Source organism: Fundulus heteroclitus, chromosome 11 (assembly GCF_011125445.2).
Source record: "Fundulus heteroclitus isolate FHET01 chromosome 11, MU-UCD_Fhet_4.1, whole genome shotgun sequence".
NCBI classification, from domain to species: Eukaryota; Metazoa; Chordata; class Actinopteri; order Cyprinodontiformes; family Fundulidae; genus Fundulus; species Fundulus heteroclitus.
The window spans coordinates 13,753,746-13,778,626 of record NC_046371.1 but is presented as its reverse complement, the minus strand read 5'-3'; the positions used below and the strand labels follow the sequence as shown (position 1 = coordinate 13,778,626).

At 36.9% G+C, this 24,881-nt stretch overlaps 1 protein-coding gene across 1 annotated transcript in view; it reads right to left on the bottom strand.

The window, feature by feature from the left end:
* Positions 1–387: 387 nt before the first annotated feature.
* The window catches only part of kctd16b (potassium channel tetramerization domain containing 16b), a 211,557-nt gene continuing 187,063 nt past the window's right edge, over positions 388–24,881 (bottom strand). Inside the window, exon 2 of the mRNA XM_036142889.1 lies at positions 388–457. Within this exon, the coding sequence (XP_035998782.1) occupies positions 438–457 (20 nt within the window). The 3' untranslated portion in view covers positions 388–437. The remainder of the gene's footprint in view (positions 458–24,881) is intronic.

Genomic DNA, 24,881 nt, shown 5'->3' with positions numbered 1-24,881 from the left:
ACCGCATGCGAACGGGGTTAATAAATAGAATACAGTTGCTTTCTGATTTCACTCTTGAGAAATAGTTGGCGGTAATGCTTCTAGCTGGTTGCCAACCACCCTTATAACACAAGAAGAAGAAAAAGAAAAGGTGCCAGATTGTTCCAACTCACTGAATAGTAATCAGACTGCTTCCTTGGTTGTTATTTGAATACCCTATGTTCCTGCATCTTGTCCTCCTTCCAGAAAACCAGAATCCAGTCCAAGGTCTGTTCCAGGATTCTAGTCCTCTGTCTTCATTCCAGGAGTCCACGAGGTCATTTATCTCAGGATTCCTTCTGCTAATCTCCTCACCAGTCCTCTGGTCGCTCCTCTGGTTGCTCCTCTGGATACGCTTTCTGGACTTGCCTTCACTCCACCACCATCACCCGCCTGCCCGTCCACTATCCAATGCTTTGCTAACATCTCCATAGGTCCCCTGAAAACACAATACAAGGATAATTACCAATCCACACCACCAATCCACCTGCCAACCGCAGCCTCCATTGGTTTACTCACCTCCTCCCCGGGATCTTCATCAGCACAGCACCAGTAAGGCTCTTTTCTCATCACCATAAATTACCTTACATTGTTTCCCTCAACAATCACTTACCTCTCTTTCTCAGTGCCTGGACTCCTCCCCTGAACCCAGAAGAAATATAATTATTTTCTCTTTTTTTCAATAAACAGTATAAATAATGATTTGTTGTTGTAGTTTTTGCCTGCAGAAGGATCTCACATACGAACATCACGGTACAAACAAAAATGATTTATTAAGTTGGGTTAGTATGCCTTAAAGTACATTTGCAAATAATATGCTAATAAATGTCATTGCTAAATCATAAAGGGAAAAATGAATTTGTTATCTCACCTTGTACATTTTAAAGACTCTCTTTCCTCAAGTGTTTAGGAATGTTTTATTTGTGTTTTATTTAGGAATTAGAGAAGCTTAATTTTAACCTTTAAGACCCTAATTGAGCATAATATAATTAAATCCTTATTTTTGAGACTTTTGAGATTTTTGAGTTTTTCTTAGCTCTTAATTGTTATATAAAAGATGTTTACGGCTGCATGTTTTTCTTTATTATAGGAATGTATGGTCTATTGTGGAAACCAAAAGAGCTCCGCCTGTAACTATTATTAAGGTGAAGTGGCTTTAAATCTATAGTTTAAAAGCTTTGAGCTGGCCATCAAGCTCCTACCCTTTGTTGTTTTTCTGTGTAAATATTGTGATACCATGGAGCTTTCAAGCACACCCATGAAGTGTTTTCTTTTAAAGTCTATTTCATTTTTAAGGCCTTGCTTCTCAAATTGTGGTACAAGTACCAATGGTGTTGGATTATTTCCAATAATATTCGCTTGTCCATCTTTATTCACATACATGAACTTCACTGACATACAATTCTATGTGCAAGCTACTCGGAATTTTCTACCAGTTTTCCAGAAGTGCATCTTTGAGGTCAGACACTAAAGTTTCATGGGAAGGCCTTGGTCACAGGTTCCACCCAATTGTTTTTGCAAAGGTGTTCCATCAGCAGGGATGTGCACAGATAGACACTGGGTGGGGCTAGAGGGCCTGTTCCTTTTCCCCTTTGGCAAAAAAGTACCCACCTGAAATGTTTTTTTTTTTTTTTTTTTTTCAGTGTATTGCATGTGGCCGAAGCTAGCATCTTTATTTTGTCTAACAACCATTCACTGGATTGCCAGAAAGAAAGCTATGATGCTTAATTTCATTGGAAATGTCTCCTCTGCTCTAAAGTCCAATGGCATGCAATTTAAACCACTTCTTCCTGTACTTTGCATTGCACTTTGTAATGTAGAGTTACGCACCTTCATGTAAAACCTATTTCAGGCAGCTGTCTCTGCACTGTCCTTGAGAATGTCCCATGAAGAAAAGATACCATAAACTTTGTGGGTATTTAGTTGACTCTGAAGAGAGTAGGAGACCTATGCTCGCTTTTTCCACCCAATCATCTAATAATCCACTCATGATTTTTGATGGCAAACCACTAATGGCTATCATTCCCATTGCTCCCACTTTGTCATATTACCACTAATAGTTGAATGTTTAGTAGAGACAAAATATGACTACTCCACTTATTACGTAAGTGGCATGCTATTACAGAACATGCATGAATTGACTGAGCTCCTTAAGCAATTTACAAATTCATAAATGTTTTTAGAAGCATTAAGCATGTCTAAGTGATGGATTTTATACACCTCTGGCCATGAAAGCGATTGAATGCCTTGAATTTGATTATTTGAATAGGTGAGTGAATACTTTTACAGTGTAGTGTATCTGTGCTGGCTTCAGTGGTCCTCAGGTGAAAACAGGCATCCATTTTTATCAGTTATTTTCCAGCTAAATATGAACAGAAAACTGTGATGTTGATGAAGTATTGTCAGCCAAAAAGACAAGGTGCTCAGACAGTTACACCTTTGATGTGGCACTCAAGTTTTATTTCTCTTAGAGCCGCAGTAAAAATCAATGTGTTAACTCACATCAGTCACATGCGGTTTTGGGTCTGGCTATCGAGGCCGTGCAACGCTGCAAAAAATTCAGCAAGAAGGAAGTTTGACCGGACACCACAGCGGTCCCTAGATCAAGCTCCAGAATTTCACGTGCCAGAATTTGAAGTCGTGGGTCCTGCACCAATTTAGCTAGCTTGACTAGTGTAAACAAAACAGCTACAGAACAGCTGTGGCTGTTTCCTTAGGAACAGTGCGAGTCGGGGTTTGTGGCTCACCGAAACTGGATCAGAACCGCAACCCACACCGTGTTCAGTGTGAGCCCGGGGTTAGCATTTAATGAGGTGATACTTGTATAAGTTTGACGACCAATGTCTGATTGTGTAGTGGTGCTTTTACATGTGTAGATCATTTTTATGACACTTGAATCTGTAATTTCAGCATATGTTGCCATTTTAACAGAGCCAGGTAACTTCCAAACTTATCCTGGAGTGACCTCAAAACACTGCATTGTATTACAGGCCTAAGGCAACACTATATAGTCCTAAAATCAGCGTACTGTCTTGATAAAAAAAATATTATTTTGATTTTGAGTTAAAAAAAATCACAAATGAAAAATAAAGTTCAATGACAAAGACATGGTTGCAGCCAACATTGCTTGTGTGTGCATTCTGTTGGTCTTCTATGTGTTAAACTGTCCTCCTGTGCTTTTACATGTTATTTTAGAATTTAACTTTTTGTTGGCTTTTTAAGTCTTCTGCTTCACCATCTGTTCCTACTCCTCTCATGTCATGTCTTTATTGTCACTTGTCCTATTTTGGAAACCGCTTTTGCTTCCCTTTTCTGTTTGTCTTCCCTCTTTCATTGTTTCATCCGTTCTTCTATTTGTTCTCAGTGTGTGTATAGTCTTGTCTCACCTTCTGTGCTTTGTCAGTCCATCTGCTTCCGCGTGGCCTCATGTGGTTTTACACTCCTGCACTCATTTTTCCAGCCTCTCTACAGTCCCTGAGTCTTAGTTTGCCTCCCAGTATTTTCTTTTGTTAGAGACCATCATGTTTTTTTACTCCACCTCCTGTTGTTTTTATGGAGGAACTTTTGTTTGGTTGATTCTAGAAACACCTGGGACTCAGTTCTGAATTATATTTTATAATATATCTATAATTAAACTATACCCCACAGTGCTAGAATTGTCCAGAATTAGAGATGGATAATAATGGAGCAGCTGGAGAACTGGTACAGTAATTGACTGGTCTGAATTTTACTTAAAGGACATGTTTGCATCAACATGTAACTTTACATCAGTGTTGACAAAAATCAGATGCAGGGTTCCCCAAGGTTTGATATTCAGCCCACTCCTATTGAATGTTTCCACTAGCTCAAATTATGAGAAACTACAAGATCATTTACATTAACCAAACAGACGACACACAGCTCTGTGTTACAATGTCATCAGGTAACTATGACCCTCAAGCGTTGAGTAGATACAAAGAAAAAAATAATGCACGGATGTGGCATAATTTTCTACAGTTGAATACAAACACTATGTAATTAATCAACATGCAGCTTCAGTTATTACAGCTATAAACTACTCATCAGATCTGAAATCGGGGCGTGGTGATGGACTCAGACCTGAACCTTTAAAGGCACATAGAGGCAATTACAAAGTCAGCATTATATCACCTGAAGAACATTTCCTAGATTAAAGGACTAATGTCCCAGGAGGGTATTAAAAAAAAAAAACTCATCCATGGGTTTGTCTTTAGTCAAATTAATTACTGCAACAGTGTCTTCAAAGGCTTTACTAAAAAGTCAATCAGACAGCTGCAGCTGATCCAGAACGCTGCTGCCTGTGTCCTTGCTAAAAATAAGAAAGTAGAGCACGTCACCCTATAGTTCTAAAGTATGTAGTACAACTTTTCTTTGCCACTGCAATGCAATTATTTTCTTAAGTCTTCATCGTGTAATGTCTTGTTGCTGAAATATGCTAGATAAAGAACCTTGCCTTTCCCTATAATGTATAAAAGATTTTGATACTTAATGATACCAAAATAAATCAAAGCAACCTACTACTGGCTGATTCTTATTGAAGTCAACTCCATTTCCTCCCAAGGGACAATAACCAGACTGTAGAAAGGTTTTTTAATTTATCGGATGTGAAAGCAGGAATGATACATTCACTTGGACAACCTGTGGAAGACCTTTTAATTCCACATAAAGTTAGATGAAAGGACCACAACTTTAAAAGTACCAAAGGGTGAAGGGACAAAATGATGCTGCTGAAATTGCTATTTCTGATCATGATGTACTAGTCAGCTGACCAAAATAAAATGACGAAGCACACACCCTAAAAATAGTAAAACGGGGTAAAAAAAATGTCATCTTAAAGACTTGAAAACTAGTTTTTGAGAAGAAAAATATAGACCTGATATCTAAGTTACATAAGTTACCTTTTTATTTTTTCTTCTTAATTGTCTTTGCAGTAGTGGGGAAGAAACTCCCTCCCCCAATCCCAGAAAATGGTTTAGCCGCTGATGTTTTTTTTAGTTTATTAAGTTGGTCTTGTAAAGTGTAAAATGCATTGTGCTACAGGCAGAGAGGAAAATATGCAGGCTTGATTTGTCCCTTCGCTCTGAATCAAAAAGCCGCTTCATCACTTTGATATAAAGAAATGATACCACCGCTGTCACCTAAGGAACGTGCCTCAAAACACAGGTGCAGCCTACCTTCAGTTTGTTCTAGAATCCACTGTCATGTAGAGACAGACCTCTCTCAGGGTAGAACAGGAATGGAGAAAGAAAGTGATAAAATATTGTATCAATCATGTCTTGAAAAGTCACATCTGAAAATGTTTTCTTCAATTCAGAATGTCACGGGTTGGGGCCCATCTCAGATTAGCTCTTCGGGGGCCTGGGCAAGGCTGTCAGATGGCCTGGAACTGATATGCATTTTCCGTCTATCAGCAAGTTTGATTCCGACATTTATTCAACTTTTCCTCTGCTTTCAAGCTGTCTGAGCAGGTCAAAGAGCTCATTGGCTATGACAGCATCACAGTTTCAGTTGTAGATTCTGAAATCTGTTCCCAGAATACGTTTCACTCCTAACAAACAAACGAGGAGCGCTACCTTCTATCCGTTGACTTAATTAGGCAGCTGTGGCATCAGATAGGAGCTTATGTCCCCAGACTGAGAGAAGGACAGCATGCAATTTGGACAGGTGGCAAATATGTAGATAAATAATTTATATCTCACAATGCTGTTATCTTTTACAAGCGGTTGGATTATTTTTTCCGCAAACAGCTGGACCGAGGACAGATTTGTTATTTATTTGATGAAATCGTTGGCAATGACGCAAGTTCCTGAAGAATTAATATAGCATCCAACATGTAAAGTGGCTTTAAACCTTTTTTTTTTTATAAATTCTTTTACCAGAGAAAAACAGAGCTTTGGAAACTCAACAGAACACCCAGCTAGATAGACAGTGGTTTAGAAGTTACAGAAAATTAAATTGTTTAAAATAAAAAGGCTTCTTTTGTAAGGCATAGACAAACATGCAGTGCCTTGGAATAGTATTCAGCCCCCTTGGTGTTTTTTACCTATTTTGTTACAATGCACACTGTAACCCATCGACTGTCTGTACCCGCTTATCCATGCAGTGTCGCTGGTGCCTATCTCCAGTGGTTATTGGGCAAGAGGCAGGTTTACACCCTAGACAGGTTGCCAATAACTAGGTAAAAATACTTTGTTACCTTACTTAAGTAGAAGTTTTCGTTATTTATACTCTAGTGGAGTAATTCTTTTTTTAGCCTACTTTTTACTTTTACTCCTTAGATTTTCAAGCAATTATTTGTGCTTTCTACTCCTTACATTTTGAAAATAGTCTCATTACTTCTGTTTTATTTCAGCTTGTTTTTGTTCTGGCCAGTCAATAATAAAACAAAAAAATATTCAGATTAATAGCGCTACCCAAACAGAGTTGTTTTGGTTGTGGTTGGAGGCAGTTGTGTTTGACAAACACCGCAACAAAAACTAAACAAGAATAAAACGTAGAAGAAGAAGAACATTGCAATTTTAGGATTATAATTGTTATTTTCCTTTTTTTCCCCTTTTTTGATTAAGCACTAGGATGAATCATTTACTTTGACAACACTGTCTACTGCATACAGACAACAATACAAGGGTAAGTGAGTGTAATGCACTTATTTTCATGTCCAGTTTTGTTATCTTACATCTGTTGCCCTCACTGTAGTAACACTTGGATGTTTTTACATTACAATAAAAACAATAAAGCTGGGCATACACTGTTAAATTTTTTTTTTACCCTTTATGGGCCGCTTTTTAAGTCGTGCGAGAATTTTTTGTATCGGGCCGAGATTCAGCTGCATCGTGCGTGCTGCGTCGTGTAGTATATAGGGTGTAACAAGGGGCGATTAGCCTCTCACAACCACCTCCTGATCAGGAATCGTACGGTCGGATGAAAATCAAACATGTTTGAAATTCAGTCGGCCCTCGTGAGGTGAACGTGAGCGCATCCTGCTGTTGAAGCAGAGCTACGAGCTTCCATGAGCCGATTTCCCTCAACCTCACACACTGCGCATGTGCCAGCAAGAGAATTGACATGGAGTCAAACTACAGAGGAGCAACTCATGGAATTGACAAGGCAGCGCATTTCGTTCCTAGTGAGACAGATTTCGTCTGACAAGTTCAATAATGTTAATCCTTGATCATGCATAAAAACACCCAGGACTTTTCCAAGCAACAACCATATTTAATTGTTTTTTTTTTTTTTTTGCATTTAAACAGCATTATTTTGGACAAGGACAACCCAATGGGACTCATATCTGGATAAAGCCTGATTGTGATAATTCAACTCCATTAGCTTTTTTCCGATTGTGGCTGCAAGACCATTACACAAGGATCAATCAATAAGAAGTGGTTGGTGATATGATAGAAGACGATACAGAGAGAGACTGAGACTGAGGAAAGGATGAATCAGGAAGAACTGAAGCAGACTTCATGTATTTTATTTAAGTAAGAGAACAAATCAAGAAGAGGGTTGAAGGAGAACACTAGTTTCTCTGGCCCTGAACAAAACCTACACTTGTATTTATCATGCTGGGAGCTGGAGGTAACTTGTAAGTCAGAGGAGTAGTCAAGTCTTTCAGTACGAGTATGTGAACTTAGTGTGTATTTGTGTGCTCAACCAAAGAGTGCCATGGCAGAGCAGACACTCTTTGTGTGGGCTGACACAGCGGGCAGGCAGGGCTGTGGAGTCGGAGAACATGTCTAGTCTGAGAAGGCAGCCTTTTTCTCAGCTTACAGAAGAACTATTTTGAAGATGCTGGTCTTTGACTTGGTTTCCATTTTTCTTAATGATTTCCTTTTTCTTAGCTTCTGTGTAACTCAGATGCCTTTCATTCCTTATAAATGACCAATTATTAAATTTTTTCTCAGGTCATCCTCTCACAACACTGTTTTTGTGTGTAGTTTGACATGTGATATTAACTTCAGGCAAAGTCAGAAATTAAATCTTCCATGTGTTATCGCTCCAGTCTTTAACTCAGCAGATCTGAGCCAAAGTGTGACATCAGCCAGGTCTCAATATTTATGGTAAGTTGGAAAAAAAATGTATGTCCCATCCATTCTTCCATCTGTCCGTTCTTTTGCCTGACCAGCCAGCTTTCAACTTGCTGCTTTCGTGTTTAAGGCCTGACCATGACATAAATTCTGCATTTTTGTCAATATACTTATTTTTCACATGTCTGGCTGTGTAGAATTGGTGTATAAATGCCAAAGAGAGCCCAACAGATTATACTTTCGCTAGTGGAGCATCACTGCTTTCGCTATAGTGCTTCCCTTGATTTACATATATGCAAAACCGTGTATTAGATTTTATTCTGGAACTATTTCTGGAACTATTTTCAATGGACATAAAAACAGGAAGGTAGAAGAGAAAAAAAGGAAGAGGAAAAAGATGAGATAAAATGCTGAAAGGGTGAAAAGGTGACAAAAATAGAGGAGAGGAAAAGATAAAAAAAAAACAGCAAAACCACCGATAAAGTATCACAGGTACAAACAACCAACACCTTGATAACATCACTGAAAAATACACAGTAATATTTAAAATAAGATGTTTAAAGTGACAGCTAAAGATAATAATAGGGGTTTTAAGTATAGAAGTGAATCTGTAAGCACCTGAAATTCAAGCATCTGTACGTGTTTGCGAGAGTGCACTTGTTTATGTAAGGTTTATCCATAAGAAAAATGCTCAATAGTGCTTGTGAGAAGTCAAAACCTCCCAACAGCCACAGTGCCAAAGCCCCCAGGAGTTGCGTCGACGAGCCCGTGGCCTCCGCCGGCAGCCAGCTACGCCTGAGCGGATCCAGCCATGGGCCCAGAGACCCAAGGCCCTGGGGCACCCCGCCCCACCTTTAAAAAGGCCAGTAAAAGATAAAAGGGCCAGTTAAAATGTTTCTTCTTGTAGCTCTCTGATGGTTTCTAACCTGATGTTTTGCAGAAACTAATTAACTCATTAACTGTAAAGTAACAAGAGCGTACGTTGATTGTGATTGATTTTGTTCAACCCCAAAAAAATTATTTGCGCAAACTAAAATAAAACAATTGATCATCGAGTCTATGACAAGGGAAAAAAAACACTGGAATATCAGAACACAGAGGATCACATAGTCCTAATGTACTGTACTTCCTTCTAATATGTTAATTTAACCAAGGGGCATGCTGAAAAAGGATTTAAACACTCAGCAATATGTTTTGGCTGAGCATGCAGAATTAGTATACAATTAATGGAAGCTTAGCTTAATTAGTACAAAAGTAGCTGTTGAAGGGAGCAAAATCTTTCTGTGCATGCCGAGCTCCAACTGAGTTTGCCTGTATGGCTAATTAAAACTGGTGAGTCACATTTAGCATTTGCAGTGTAGTTATAAATGTAGAGAATGGTATAACTGCTTATTTGTATCCACCAAATTATTTACCAAATGGTTTAAGAAGTACAAAAATGCAATATCTAAATATGACATTTAACAAGTGTGTTGTGGCATTATTTAGAAGCCAGACTGTCGGAGGTTTGCTCTTGTACAACTGGATGTTGAAGCATGCCTTCTCTTTCATTCTTAAAGTCAGTCTCAATTCATATCTATATGGAGGGTAATAACTTTTAAGCAAGTAGAGACATCCATCAGTTTTCCTAAGGAGTTGTGTTGTTCTAAATGTTATTATTGTAATTATTATGTTGGATTTAAGGTAGACACAATCTTGACCTGGTCCATGGCTATTCCTTTGCACAGTGTCCATTTCATAAGATAAGTTAACTTGGTACAACAAAAGATACCTAAACATGACTCTACAACAGAAATTTCACATTTATTCATAAATAGCATTTAGGATGAAGTGTTTCAGAAAATTACAGCAGTAAACAAATTATGGAAAGAAAAGTTTTATTTTTCTTTCTTCTGGTTTGAGGTTCCTCAGTTTAGTTTTGGCTGTTGGCTCTTTTAGCCAATACTTAGGTTTTAATGTTAGAATTTTTTTTTTCTTTTGACCATATTATACCCCATTTGCTAAGATAATGTGTTTCCAAATGGTTAACTTGTTAGCAGCTAGTTCATTTTCACTCTCCATTCTGTTTTTTTAGGAAATTTAAACCATAAGTACTTTAAAATATAGAGCCACTGGAAATGTTCTGATCAGTAGTAGCTCCTATGGCTTATTCTATAGTTTTCTATTTAGGCTACAATTCTGCTCAGTTCAATATTACTTTCTTTCCAGTACAAGAAGTTTAATGTGAAACGTCATCATCAAATAGTTTTGGCCATTGTTTTTAAAAGTAAATATTTTGAAGCATCCATCCATCCATCATCTAGATTCATCTATCTGTATCTGAGGTCAAGGGGGTTGGTGCTGAGGCTAGTGTCCATTTTTAGCAGTAATTGAGTGAGAGGTGGCTAAAGTGTACATCAAGTAGTAATCTTTTGAGAAGTAAGTTTTGAGATTCAGTCTCCAGAATGCTTATTATCGTAGTTCAAAAAAGTCTCTGTAAGACTTCAGACTTTTCATATTTATTTTTGAGCTCTTTTCATCAAATTCAGCCTCAGTCAATAAAATATTAAGGCTTTTTCAAGACCTTCCTTCTTTTGGGCACTTGCTGTTTTGAAGTGTATTTATTTTGTTGCAAAAGGCCAGGCTTACTTAACTTTACCATCAGCTTATTTTACACATAAAGGAGTGTTTTTCATTTAGTTGGTTAAATGATGAGTGACACTAATTGCACAAATAACTGTATGCCGACTAAAACATTTCAAGATGATTGTACCAACGTGTCTTGTTTGCAAATTGTTGCTTTTTAGATGAGAATGCTGTAAGCGTCTTTTTTTTTTTGTCAAAACAAATATTTGGTCAATGCAAATATTATTAAACAGATAACTTCTTTGTATGACGTGAAACACATTACAAACATTAATTACAAACAGAATGATTTCTTTCAAACCTTTAATTACTTTATTATGAGTTTACACTTAAAGTGAAAGAATAGACAGTATTTGATATTAGAATATTACATTAGACCCTTAAAGAAATTATAAAAATGTTTCAGCTGTAGTTGTAAATGAAAATATGGCCCTATATTTGCTTTTATATGATCAAATATAGATTGCCACTATAACGTTTTCCAAACAAAAAAAAAATTAGAAATTCTACACAAACAACATCTCATTATTTTACTAATTTAAGTGTAAAATTAGTGACTGTTTAACATTTTATTTTCAACATTTTGATTGTAAACTTCAGAGCAGAAAGAGAGCTTAAATCTGCCATTTGTGGACTCTAAATGTGCATCAACTTTTAAATCCTCTTGCCCACTGCTGATTTTGTTTTAGATTACATTGTATCAAATAAAAAAAGGTTTTCTCGCTCATTAAGTTGGGTGGAGATCAGTTAATTTTTTAACCTACACAACTTCTGAAAACATATATTTTGTGTGAACAAGTGTAAACAATAACTTTAATGCAATGGCAGTAGCATTTACACCATGAATACATTCAAATCAAAAAAAAAATGCATAAATGTGAGTCTTGCAAACAGGTGGCTTACCTATTCTTCTTTTGCTTTGATCAATAATGTAACAATGCAATGTCGCAAGCCTTTTTGTGTAGGTATAGGCCTACTACTACAGGTGCTGGTCATATAATTAGAATAACATGAAAAAAATTATTTTTTTCAGTAATTTCATTCAAAAAAGTGAAACGTGTATATTATATTCATTCAGTACACACATACTGATATATTTCAAGTGTCTACTTCTTTTAAATTTGATTATAACTGACAATTAAAACCCCAAATTCAGTATCTCAAAAAATGTAAATATTGTGAAAAGGTCCTTTATTAAAGACACAGTGCCACACTCTAATAAGGTAATTAACTCAAAACACCTGCAAAGGCCTTTAAATGGTCTCTCAGTCTATTTCTGTAGGCGTCACAATCATGGGGAAGACTGCTGGCTTGACAGTTGTCCAAAAGACGACCACTGTGATGGTTGAACAAGGAGGGCAAGACACAAAAGGTCATTGCTAAAGAGGCTGGCTGTTCACTGAGCTTTGTGTCCAAGCACATTAATAGAGAGGTGAAGGTAAGGAAAATATGTGGTTGAAAAAAAGCAATAGAGATGACCACACACTGGAGAGGACTGTGCAACAAAACCCATTCAAAAATGTGGCTGAGATTCACAAAGAGTGGACTGCAGCTGGAGTCAGAGCTTCAAGAACCAGCATGCACAGACAAATGCAAGACATGGTTTCACATGTGTTCCTTGCGTCAAGCCACTCTTGAACAAGAGACAGGATCAGAAGTGTCTCGCCTGGGCTAGGGGCAAAAAGGACTGGACTGCTGCTGAGTGGTCCACAGTTATGTTCTCTGGTGAATCGAAATATTGCATTTCCTTTGGAAATCCAGGTCCCAGAGTCTGGACAAAGAGAGGAGAGGCACAGAATCCACATTGGTTGAGGTCCAGTTTAAGGTTTCCACAGTCAGCGATGGTTTGGGGGGTCCATGTTATCTGCTGCCATTGGTCCATTGTGTTTTCTGAGATCAAAGGTCAATGCAGCTGTCTACCAAGAAGTTTTAGAGCACTTCATGCTCCCTGCTGCTGACCAACTTTATGGAAATGCAGATTTCATTTTCAAACAGGACTTGGCACCTGCACACAGAGTCAAAGCTACCAGTACCTGGTTTAAGGACCATGGTATCCCTGTTCTTAATTGGCCAAAATCAGTATGTAATGAATTAATATAATATGCAAATTTCCATTTTCAAATGTAATTAGTGAAAACAATACATTTTTCCATGATAATCTAATAATATTACCAGCAATTGTATAATAATAAGACTAAGAATAAGACTAAATTTAAACTGAATCAGGCTGACTTTTCTGTTGCCCTTTGGCTAAAGCATAAAAACACTGACAAACGACGCATACTCGTAATATTTACGCCTTCCCAAAAAAGTTGTGAAATTGTATTGTCTTATAGTAGAATGGATAATGGGATCTCTTTGCCACTGATCTTTTTTATAGTTTATTTCATTTTATGGCTTCCTCCTCATCTTGCTTGTCATTCTTTCTCTCCTCCACTCTGAAAGCTTTTTCTTGGCAATCATCTTAAATTCATATTGCCTGCTTTATAACAGACCATCCAAACAATCCATATAGAAATAATAAATGAAGCGACGAGGATGGACACTGAATATTAAAAGGAATGTAGGAAACGTATGATGCTCTGGAAAAAAAAAAGATTAAGACTTTAGGTAGACAAAAAAGTAGTGTGAGTTGTAGTTTTATCCGTTCCAACTGTAAACTTCAGTGATGGAATAAGATGGAAAGTAAGGTAAGGCCACATTTTCTACACAGGGACTGCTGTGTCAATAATGTGAATTGCACTGACTGCATTAATTGCTAATGGAATGAATTTAAGTACATTGGAACAGGAGCCCATTTTCACCACTGTTCTTAAAGATTGTTTGTCAAAGCTATCCTAAAGACACACTACAAAAATGAGGAAACATCACTCGGTTATCATCCAACCTGAATTTTATTAACTTGCTTATAGTGAATTTCTTTTAGAAATTATAGAGTTTTTATTTATAAAATGCTGTAGACACTAATGACATAAACACATACAAATCTAATACAAATACAAACAAGCATTTTATTTAAAGAATTGAGCTTTGTTAATAAACTATATATTTTTAAAATATTGATAAATAACAGTTTGACCTAATCCTGATTAAATGTGGTTTCAGGTTTAAGAACACATGCTGCTTATACCATACTATAAAATACAAATGTCTTACTTAGGAAGCTGAAATACTGGTTATGTTGACAAAAAAGTCTATTTAGAAATTTGTAATGAGATGCTATAAAATTAAGCACAAAATCAGTTAGTGTGCTAAGCAGTGGAATAATCTGCAGCCGTCTATCACAGAGTACATTATATAACTGTGTTGTTTTCTTTGCAGGACCTCTGTGAAGCAATATAAGCAGAATAGCCATTATACCATAATTCCATTTCAGGGGGAATGATAATGAATGGGACTGTCAAGTAGGCTGCTAACTGGAGTCCAGTAATTGCTCATACAATTAGGAAAAGGATAAAAACACTTATTTTCTCCCTATTGTAATTATTACTTATATTCTACAGATTATTAGTGCCTTGTGGACTAGATCAAGTACTCAGACCCAGACACATATAGCTACTACTACCGGAAGAGAAAGTTCTAGACTGACTGCACTTACATTTAAGTAACAGAATGCTAATTTCCTGATAATTTTTAGCTTAAGAATATTTTTTTTAACTGTGCACAGCTTACTATTGTGACATGAATAACTATTCTGTGCAAGACCAAACAGGTGATTGACACATTCCTTTTTAGAATAATTTTTTCCTGTTTAAACTGGCAGCCATTACTGCTTCCCTAAAGGGAAGCATCTTGATGTCTGCTGTGTATGTGCTATGTGATCAGCCTGATACAGACACAGAAAGCTAGTGTCTACTGATATCTTTGTGGTGACCCATTTTTTTAACAGAAGGAAGCCATTCCCTTCTTGGTTTATATCTAAAACTGAGGGGTTATAGTTTAACCATCAAAACTGAAAGCGTATGTTGAGACATGGTTGCGTTGGAGAATCTGCATGAAGAAGGGTTTTGGCACTGTGGCTGTTGTTGTTGTTGTTTTTTCTGGGGCTCCTGGTGTTGGTCCCTCTTGGGCCCCTTTGCTCTGGGGGTCTTTCGGGCATCTGGGGTTCCGGTTTCTCTAGTGTTCTGGGAGGCTGGTCTTTGGCTCCTCACAACCACAATTGAGCAATTTTTGCTTATGGCTAAACCTTTCAAACACAAGTGCACTCTCACAAACACCTACAGGTGTTTGGATCCAGGTGCTTACAGATACAGAAAACCCTACTGTTAGCTTTAGCTGTCAATTTATACATCTCATATTAAATAATAATATGTATAATTCAGTGAAGTTATCAAGGTATTTGTTGTTTGTCCCTGTAATCTTTTATCTGTTGGTTTTGCTGTTCTTTTTACATCTCTCTCTGCAGGTGTAGAAACAAACTCCAAGGATGCTATCTTGTTCTCTCCTTTTCCTCTCTTCAATTTTTGCCAGTTTTTCTCCCTTTTAGCATTTTGTATCATCTTTTTCTCTTACTTTCTTTCTCTTCTACCTTTCCGTTTTTGTGTCCATTGAATGTTAAATTGTACAAGAATAAAATCTAATAAAGATATTTGCATATATAAATAAAGCGGAGCACTAAGGCAAAAGCAAGTAATGCTCCACTTGTGAACGTAAATCTGCTGGGCTCTCTTTTGGCAGGTGTTGTGTAAAATCACTGTTAGTTTACATGGATGTGGATTTTCCATTTGACTTTAATAGCAGCAGTGATAAAACCTCTGTTTTTTTTTTACAGTAGTTATATATATTTTGGCAGGCTCGGGTAGACAGTGTGACTCTTCCCTAGAGCTTGTAAAAAAGCTCTTGTTCTCTGACAATGAAAAACTACAGTTTTCCTAATAAATTATGCTGCGGTCTTGCTCACACTTGATTTTCAATACTAGAAAAACAAGTGCAATTTGTGCCAAATGCCTGCATGAGTCATAGATCCCTCTGGATGATTCATAGATCCTGCTGCATTCGCAAAACATAAAGTTGTTTTAGACTTCTACTTTTCTAGATTTATATTTTCAATATCTTTGATTTTCAAAGTTCTTAATGTACCTCACCAGTCAAAAATCCCTGCTAGGATTAAAATACACAGTAGCAATCAACCAAGGGACTAAATAAATGTAGGTATTTTAACACAGATATAGCACAAAGATATAGCATTATATGCATATTTTTTCAGAAAAATAATCAGATTTTAGCAATAACTGTGTGGGACCTGAAAAAACAAGCATATGCAATGTTTAGATGTGCAAAATCAAGGAGCAAGTAACATCTACACTCCTTATTAAAACATTTAAGTCTTACTTACTGGTGAATGCAGTTTTCTCATTAGATACATTTTCTACTGTTACAATTAAATTTTTTTTTACTGTTGTATGTACAGCACAATAAGATGTTGTGAAATCAGCTAAAAGAGAGAGACTGCATGTTGGACTGTTGGCTGAAAGCCACAGGAAATGTGAGACTGTTGCAGGGTCCCTCGCTAGGGGGCTGCCCATCACAGCAGGTTGCCCGCTCTGTAAAGCCTGGCTGCCCGGAACCATTGTCCTCTTCTGCCCGCTGTTTGTCAGCAGCACCGGAGAGGAGAAGCACCTCTTGAGGAGAAGCCCACATGGGCTTCAGAGACATGTGCAGGCTGGACCCAACTAAGCAAAGAGTGTTTTCTGTGACACTAACATCAAAATCTTTCCTCAGCTTTTGCCGGAGAAAAGCTGATCTGAAAGTTGCCCCATCTGCAAGCTGTGCAGAGGCCCTCACAGGAAGCCCAAGGAATCCTAAAGTTCTGTTCACACTGTTCTTTAAAACAACAACACATGACCCATAATAACATCCAATGTACTGCAGGTCTAACTTTCTTCTTTTATGGTCTGTATTTTTGATTCAAAATTATGCTGGACAAAATGGGAGAGTTCCAAGTGGCTGCTAAAACCTCTGCTAAGGAAAATTAACATACTAACATACTTATACTTGTTTCACATATTCCAAAAAACATTTCTGTGGACCGATCTGATCAAACTTGGACTTTTTCTAAGATGTGTTTGGTTATTTTTTTTTAGTATCTTGCAGACACATTGAAGTCTGTCAAAGAAGAAAGTAAATAAAAAGAAAAAAAAAATCAACGACAGGGTGAATATTTTCATGTTGTACTTTGCTTTTTGGTGCTTACAACATTTGAACATGTATTATTTAATCTTTGTTTCATGTTTGTCAGACAACAGTTTTTTTTCCCCTACACATTCACCATTTCTCTACATTGTTTTGTTCTCTGTTTAGTTTTTCTATGCTTTGACAAATGAATTTCCCCTGTTAGGATCAATAAAATGCTCCTATCGGATCTGAGTGAATGGATGTGAGAGATGGTCTGCCAAAATAAGAGCCCAAAAACTTTTCTTTTTTTTTTTCTTTTTTTTTTTAGAATTCAAAACATATTTTCATTTATTTTAGAGAATGTAGGACAAATAAGAAATGGAAAGCGTGTCTTTCTCAAACAACCTTTGACAGTGATTCCATGAATTTTTGCACAGAAGACAGACCTGGCACTACATATACAGCTAGCACAGATGGAGAAGGTAACAGGGAATATGACCCACTTGCCATTTTACTGCTAGGATGGGAACACAATCCTTTTAAGCAAATATTGTGACTGAAATATGCATGCATATATAAACCATTTACATATCTAATGTCAGTATTATTACTGAAAAAAGAATCAGGAATTCAATGTTTTGCTGCCTTCAGCTCTTGACACCTTTTTCCGGAAGCAACATTTCTTTTTCAGGTATGCATTCACATGATTTAAGACTTACGACTGTAATGCTGCAGAACAGGAAATGAAACGATGCTGTTGTCTGTCGGAGGACAGAGGCATCCATCAAGCTGAGACTGGAATAAAGGGCAGCAATGGGAGTAATTATCTGTGGTAAAAGACAATGATGTGTGACTCTGCAGAAGAACCTCAAGAGCTAAAACACTGTGAGCCAAATAGCTTAAATTTACATAATCCATGTTTAATGTCATAGAAAAATACATGGGAAAAAAAGTTAGGTAGGACAAAAAAAACTTTGGAACTATAGAAACAGTGTTTCAATTACAGGATGTTAATTGTCTGTTAATCGGTTACACCTAAGTTACTCTTTGAACCAAAAAACAGGCCATACATGTAATTAGAATTTTTGAAATACATTTTTGTGCAGAAATGTTTTTAAGAGTAGATCAACTACTTTTCTATCATAAAACATATTCATATTATTTGTGTGTTTTAGTTAAAAGTGTTCAGTGTTTCTGTCTTGCAGACACAACATACATACTTTTCCTTTTTATCCAAACCATTATGTTGTTGCCCTGGATGTATGCTTAGGGTTTGACCATCAGGAAGATGACACTCCATTGCAGTTTAATTTTTTTATTGCCCTCTACGTAGCACCAGCCATATTCCTATCGACTTTGACCACCTTTCCGCTCCCTGCTGAAGATAAGCGTCCCTACAGCTACTGCTACATCCATGTTTCACCACAGGGATGCAGGGTGATGTGCAATTAGCTTTCCATCACACATAGAGTTTTTGCACGTGGGCCAACGAGTTCACTTTTTTGTTCTAGAGCTGCTTCTCAACTTCATAAATAAGCTCTACCTTTCAATGTTGTGTCACACACACAAAAAAAAAAACATAATTATTTTATTTGTTATTTCACTGTATGTGGAAATATTCTGTGAATATTAATATGTTTGCACGGATCAGTAATTAACAAATGCATTTTTCATGGAAACAGATTATCTTATGAGATAACAGAAAAAAACTCAAAAGGCAAGTAAAAAAGGAATAGCCAGACAAAAGAGAGAAGGAAGAGAAGAAGGTGTTTCTGTGTGTGAGAGTCTTTCTTTGCGACTGCTGTATTAAAGGCAATTAGGTCATTGTGGGTAATTTGGAGCCGGAAGATCTCATTAAAACCATCTCACATTTGTGGCTTTTGATCAGCCTACAGACTGAATGCAAAAAGTTCAGTGTGTGCTGAAGAAGAGGACAAGCAAAGTGCACAGGAGACACAATATCTACTTTGTGCCCCTATAATAAAGTATAATGGTTGATTTTAATGTTTTCTAGTTACATTGCCATAAGTGCAGCATTACCACTTATGTCCTTAATTCTGACATTAGATTTCCACACTTATAAATCAGTCAAAAACACCTTTGCTCAAAAACAATGTCTCGCTTTCTCAGAATGAATTAGTCCAGTAAGTGCGACTCCTGCAGTATAGGTTTGTTTTATCCCTGACTGCTGAAAGCAAAGAATGCCTGTTTCCTCTTTAATGGAATAATGGCTTCTTCCATTCTTTTAATAGCACTGAGAAGCATGCATAAGTCCTGCTATCTGCATTAGCCATCGAAATAATGATAGTAAATTTTGCTGGTAGTCATATGCCAGCACACAGTAATGGCTTGGAGAGCCTTTTCTTAGTGGTTAATTGCTATTGACTCAACCACCAACCTGCTGACTCTTCTGCACTGTGGAAAAGACAGCCAGAGCACAGAATCAGTCAGTAACATACATCGGTGAGGTCTCTAGGTCTGTCAGGCTCAGAGCTTGAGGGACTCACAATCATCACAGTACCAAGACTTTGTGTCTGACAACCTGCCATAAAACTGAAGGGATCCAACGCTTTTTCATGATACACATGCCAGCTGGAATCTTTATCCGCAACAGTGAAGCTCTCTGGTGGAGACAAACAAATGATACAAAAATAAAAACAATGTGTTAGGCTACCGCTGTGAAGCTAATACAAAGACAAAAGATGGGTAATAATCCATTTTAATGTAGAGAAAGAAAAATCCCTGCATTTTAAATTCAAAAAGTCCACATTAATTCAATTTCAGGGTGTATCCCTTCGTATTCCTAATACACTGGAAAAAAGAGCTAATTCAAACATGCACTGGAAGCAATATCAGTTTAAAACCATGAAACCATAATTTCTTCTCTTTTTTTCAAGCGTAATAACATTACATGCTCATTTCTCTGAAGGAGTTTTTGGATGCTGTTATTGCCTGTACTGAAGAAAACCTCTAGTGTGAAACAAATTCAGCATGCATATCAATTAGAGTGTAATTAAATGCACATAAGTATCTGCACTGAAGCCTAAATATTGTACATAGCAAGCAAAAACACATTGGATAATAGTACACCTTATATGTAAGAAATCCTTACCTTATAATTAATGTCATTTTCCTTCTTGTTAACAATTCTCCACCACCATACATGGATTTACAAAGTCTTGAAATCCTAAAAAAATATATTAAAGCTTTGACTAAATGTGGAAAAGATTCAAGAGGCATGAATACATTTGCAAGCCACTAACTGCAATTACAGTTAAATCTTGGCTATCTGCAGAAGTTCACACTTTTCTATCTTCTCTTGCAGTTTTCAGTTTTAAAATATGTCACTAGAACATGCAGGAAAGTATCCTGCATGTTCTTGTTGGCAGGCTAAAGTCATTTTGGACTTTCCCCTAAAGGTTTTATTCATGTGTTCTTGTTGCTATCCCCAGTTATGATTCTGTAGTGTTACATTTTCTTTTTATTCACACCATAACTGGACATTTTGTTTATAATTTTATCTGCTGGGGTAGTGCTTTGTCATATGTGGGACATATCAGATTTTTAAATTTATACTCTGACTTCCCAAAATCTAAATGTCAAGCATTTTTTAATGATAAATGGCTTCCATTTTACTGTGCATGAATGCTTTATTACTGTTGAGATAGTTGTCTTCCCTTACATTCTCATAACTCTCCAAAAGAAGAATATTTTCTTATAGCTGCAGTGATTCTGGCTTGTTTGTTCATTGAGCCGAATATGCTCTTTCTGATGGTGCATGGTCTATTGTTTTAGTTATTCTTTAGCTATAGCAGCCACCTAACAAGAAACAAATGAAAATACATTTACTGCAGCATAAAAAAGGGGTACTTTTCTAATCATTTGCATTGCCCAAGGACAAGTCTCTAATTATATATATAGCAGCAGCCCCCCTCTAAGGTAGCAGGACAAGAATGGCCTCTCAGCACGAAACTTGAATCCAACAGGAAAAGAGAAAAACAGACTTCTAAAATGTTCTTAAAATATTTTTTTTTTTGTTGTATTTTTTTTATCCATGCAACTTTACATTTCCACAGTGTAACTTTTACATCAGTGTTGACATAGCATATACAAATAATTTATAAATGTCAATTACCAAAAAAGAAAAGGAAAAACAAGTTAGAAATACATACATAAAATAAAATAGAATAAAATGCTGCCATAGCACACCTGTACCTGGATTTTATAATTGTTTCCATGGCAACTCGTCTGAAATCAGTTGCACAGTAGAGTGAGCTTTCAGCTCCTTTTGTCCAGTCAAGAAAAGAGGTAGCTCTGCTACAGTCCTGATGCTGATTTTAAAAAAACTGAAGTAGTAAAGGAAGTATGAATAGGGTGGTACAACAGTTGGTAACCATGAACTGAACAAAGACTTGTAAATGGACATGTTGGTGACCAAAATTAGATCAATTTCTTTGGGACTTCTCCCTCTACTGCTTGAGTACCAAGACGTGTGAAAGGTGCTACTTCTCTCCAAAGTGCTGGTTGATCTCACGTTGCTTCATTGTATGTTTTTGAATGTTCATGAAATGATGATAATAATTTGTAGCTTTAGAAGTAAAGCACAATGGGAATGTTCATCTTTGGATTATTTACTCTTACATAACCTGACTAAATACTTTTGAGTTGTAAGTCTAACCACTTTTTTTTTTTTTTTTTTTTTTTTTTACCAAACCCAATAGTATATAAACTTAGCTGGTACTTTATTCAGTACACCTGTTCAGTTGCTTTTCTAGAATAGCATAGAAAGATAGAAAGATCCTTTAGTGTCCCACAACGGGGAAATTCAGCTGTACCGTAAAGAGCAAATTCACAGATTTGATCATTTTCTGTTTGCATTAATCACAAAGTTAGTCAATCACATTACAGAAACCCATTCCATCTAGTCATGGTAAAGATGACTGCCTGTATTTTTAAATATATGAATAGGGATGTTAGAACACTCAGGTGACTTTGAACGATGCGTGGTTGTTTTAGCAAGATGTAATTTCTGTAAACCAGCCATCTCCCTGGTTTACAAAAACTGGTCTGAAAAAGAGAAGATCTACTGAATAGTAACCTCATGGAGAGAATGTAATGATTTCAGCTGGAGAACCCGATATTCAGCTGGACACAGAGATACGTTAAAAAGGTTTATTGAGAGGATGAATAGTGATGGGTGAGGCAGACGAACAGAACCAGACTTGGCAGATGAATCATAGTTGAGTTTGGCTTGGCTGAAGTAGCAGGCAGGCAGGGATGAACAGGAGATCAGAGCAGGCGATGTAGATCCGGGAACCACCAGAACGGGCAGAGCAAACAGCAGGGACTCACGGAGATACCGGCAGAACTGCAGCACGCAGACACAGTCAACTTGGCTTAAGAGTTCCGCCGACTGAGCACACAGGATCTGGTAGAGCAGGGTATGTCACACAAGAGAAGCGAAGTGAAGTGACGTTCTGGCAGGGATGAGTTGGCAGAGGCAGGTATAAGTAAGCCGGTGAACAGGTGACCAGAGGTGAATGTAATTAGTGGCAACAGGTGGAGATGATCTAGAATAGGGTGGTGGCAGGAAGCAGACTGAGCTGATTGAATAGTGGCTGGTGGCTGAGAGGTGACAGGCTAAATGAGGAAAGTCCAGAGGCAAAACAAAACAAATCCCTAAATCATAACAGAGAATGCATTGTTAATGTCTGAGGGCAGAGGAAAATGGGCCAAGTGATTTGAGATGATATAAGAGCCATAGCTGCCTAATTTATGATGATTAAACCTTTAATTATACATGTAGTCTCGTTGAGACACAAGTTCTCATTTACAAGTGAGACCTGCTAATAACTTATAGTAATTAAGGTATGTAGAATATGTTTTTTGAATGTCCAAAATATCAAATGTTAAAGAAGACAAGCTGAAGACCACACCAATGCCACTCCTGTCAGGAAAGAACAGAAAACTGAATCTACAGTCTCAGCACAGTGTCCACAAACTCAGACAATAACATATTTAAACATTTTTTTTCCTGGTCTGATAAGTCATGATATTCAACATCCAGGTGGTAGAGTCAGAATTTAGCAAACTCAACATGAAAGTGGCGATCCAAAATTCCTCATATGAATGGTTCAGCCTGGTGGTGGTGTTGTGTTGCTTTGGAAAAGACTTTCTTTGAACTCATTGGCACTACCCGAGCCTCGTGTAAACCCCGCATCCAACCTGGGTATTATTGCTGACCATGTTAATTTCTTTCTCAGCACAGTTCACCCATTTTCAGCAGGTTGCTGCACCTTGTAACAGTGCTCCAACACTGTCATTGTCAAAGGTGTTCCATCGGAACATGCTTCAGGATGCAGTGGACCAGGAGGTTTGCATCATGGATGGGGAGCCAACAAATCTGTAGAAACTGCGTTGTGCTATCATGTCAACATGGAGAAAAATATCTTGTTGAATCAATGCCATTATACATGAAGTAAAGTGTACCTAATAAGGCAGGGAGCTAGCATGTGTTGAAAACAGATGCATAAAAAGTGAAAAACGTTTGGTTCAAACGTCAAAGTATTTCAAAGCTTATTTCTCATGCTCATGTTTCACGTTTTTTTTTCAACATCTGACATCCTTCTATCCCGTCTTCAGTCACCAAATAACATCTGCGTTGCTGAGTAAATATTCATGGCGTGTCCCCTGCTTTTCCTAAAGTTTGTTCCATTTCTTAAATTGTTATTTGAGGAGTATATCTGAGGTGGAACTCAGTATTTGTGATCACATTTAAAAGAAACCCTCAGTAACTCCCACTAGTACTTGGTATGCTTGGTATTACAAAAGTAGATAGAAGGCTACATACAGTTAAAGAGTCTAACATTGCTATGAAATGAATTACAATCTATAATCTGTGATTTAAGGCTTTGCTAGTGTTTCTTCTTCAATTAGTAGACACAGCTTTGTACGTTAAATGAACATCAGTGTGGTTCTAAAGGGTGTTTATCAGTGATGAAAATCACAAAGCTTGTTTACTTTGTAACAGGTTAGAAAATAAGCTTTTTAGTCATCAACCTTTTAAATCTTTAATGCCAAAGTAAACATTAAATAAATCATTATGAATTAAAGGAACATATTTAAGGCCTGTGCCAAGGTCCAGTTAATGCAATGAGCAATGATTTATAATTGCATATGCAGATGGTAAATTTGCTCCCCCTGCTAACACCTGCTGTGCATCACACACCAACACATTTAACAGTCGCACCTCCTCTGCAGCGAATTGTATAAGATTATTAAGGCTTCAGATTGTTTTCTATTTGTATTTCTTTATATATATATATATATATATATATATATATATATATATATATATATATATATATATATATATATGTATGTGTGTGTGTGTGTGTGTGTATATATATCATAATATGCATACTGTATTTATTTATATTTGTTAGAATCTGTGATGTAGTTTTATGGTAAATTTACCAGATCTGAATGAATGCAGCTGCTGTTATTTGCAGAGAAAGGCAGGACTTTTGACAAGAGATCAAATATGAATCAAAAGGATTCTTTGAATCCATTAAATAAATGTACCTTCAGCTTTTCAAAGAGCCTCATCAAATGAGGATTCTTAAAGTAAACCTTCCTTTTCTTAACTTTCAACACTTGGCTGACTTGGTGTGCAGATCTTTAGGGTGCTCAGAGCTGCAATCACATATTTTCAGTTAATTGAAAGACTTGCTACAATAAAAGTAAAGTGTATATAAAACGCTTTTACCCCTAACTTAAAATTCTAGGTTGTGTTTATAAGAAATAAAAATCAATTTCAGGCCTTTTTTCACTTCAATGTGACCTAGACATATTTTTTGGACAGTTCTACTTTAAAACCCAGGGAAATTATATTCAAAAATATATATTTAAAAATGTGTATCATTTTGAAACAGTTGTACCAATACTTTGTTTTCTACATGCAATATATTGACTTGCCAATTTGTGTCCACTCTACATAATTTTGTGAGGACATATACCCACAGCTAATTTTTGGGTCACACTTACACTTAAAATAACAATTTAGTTGCTCCGTTGGATGGC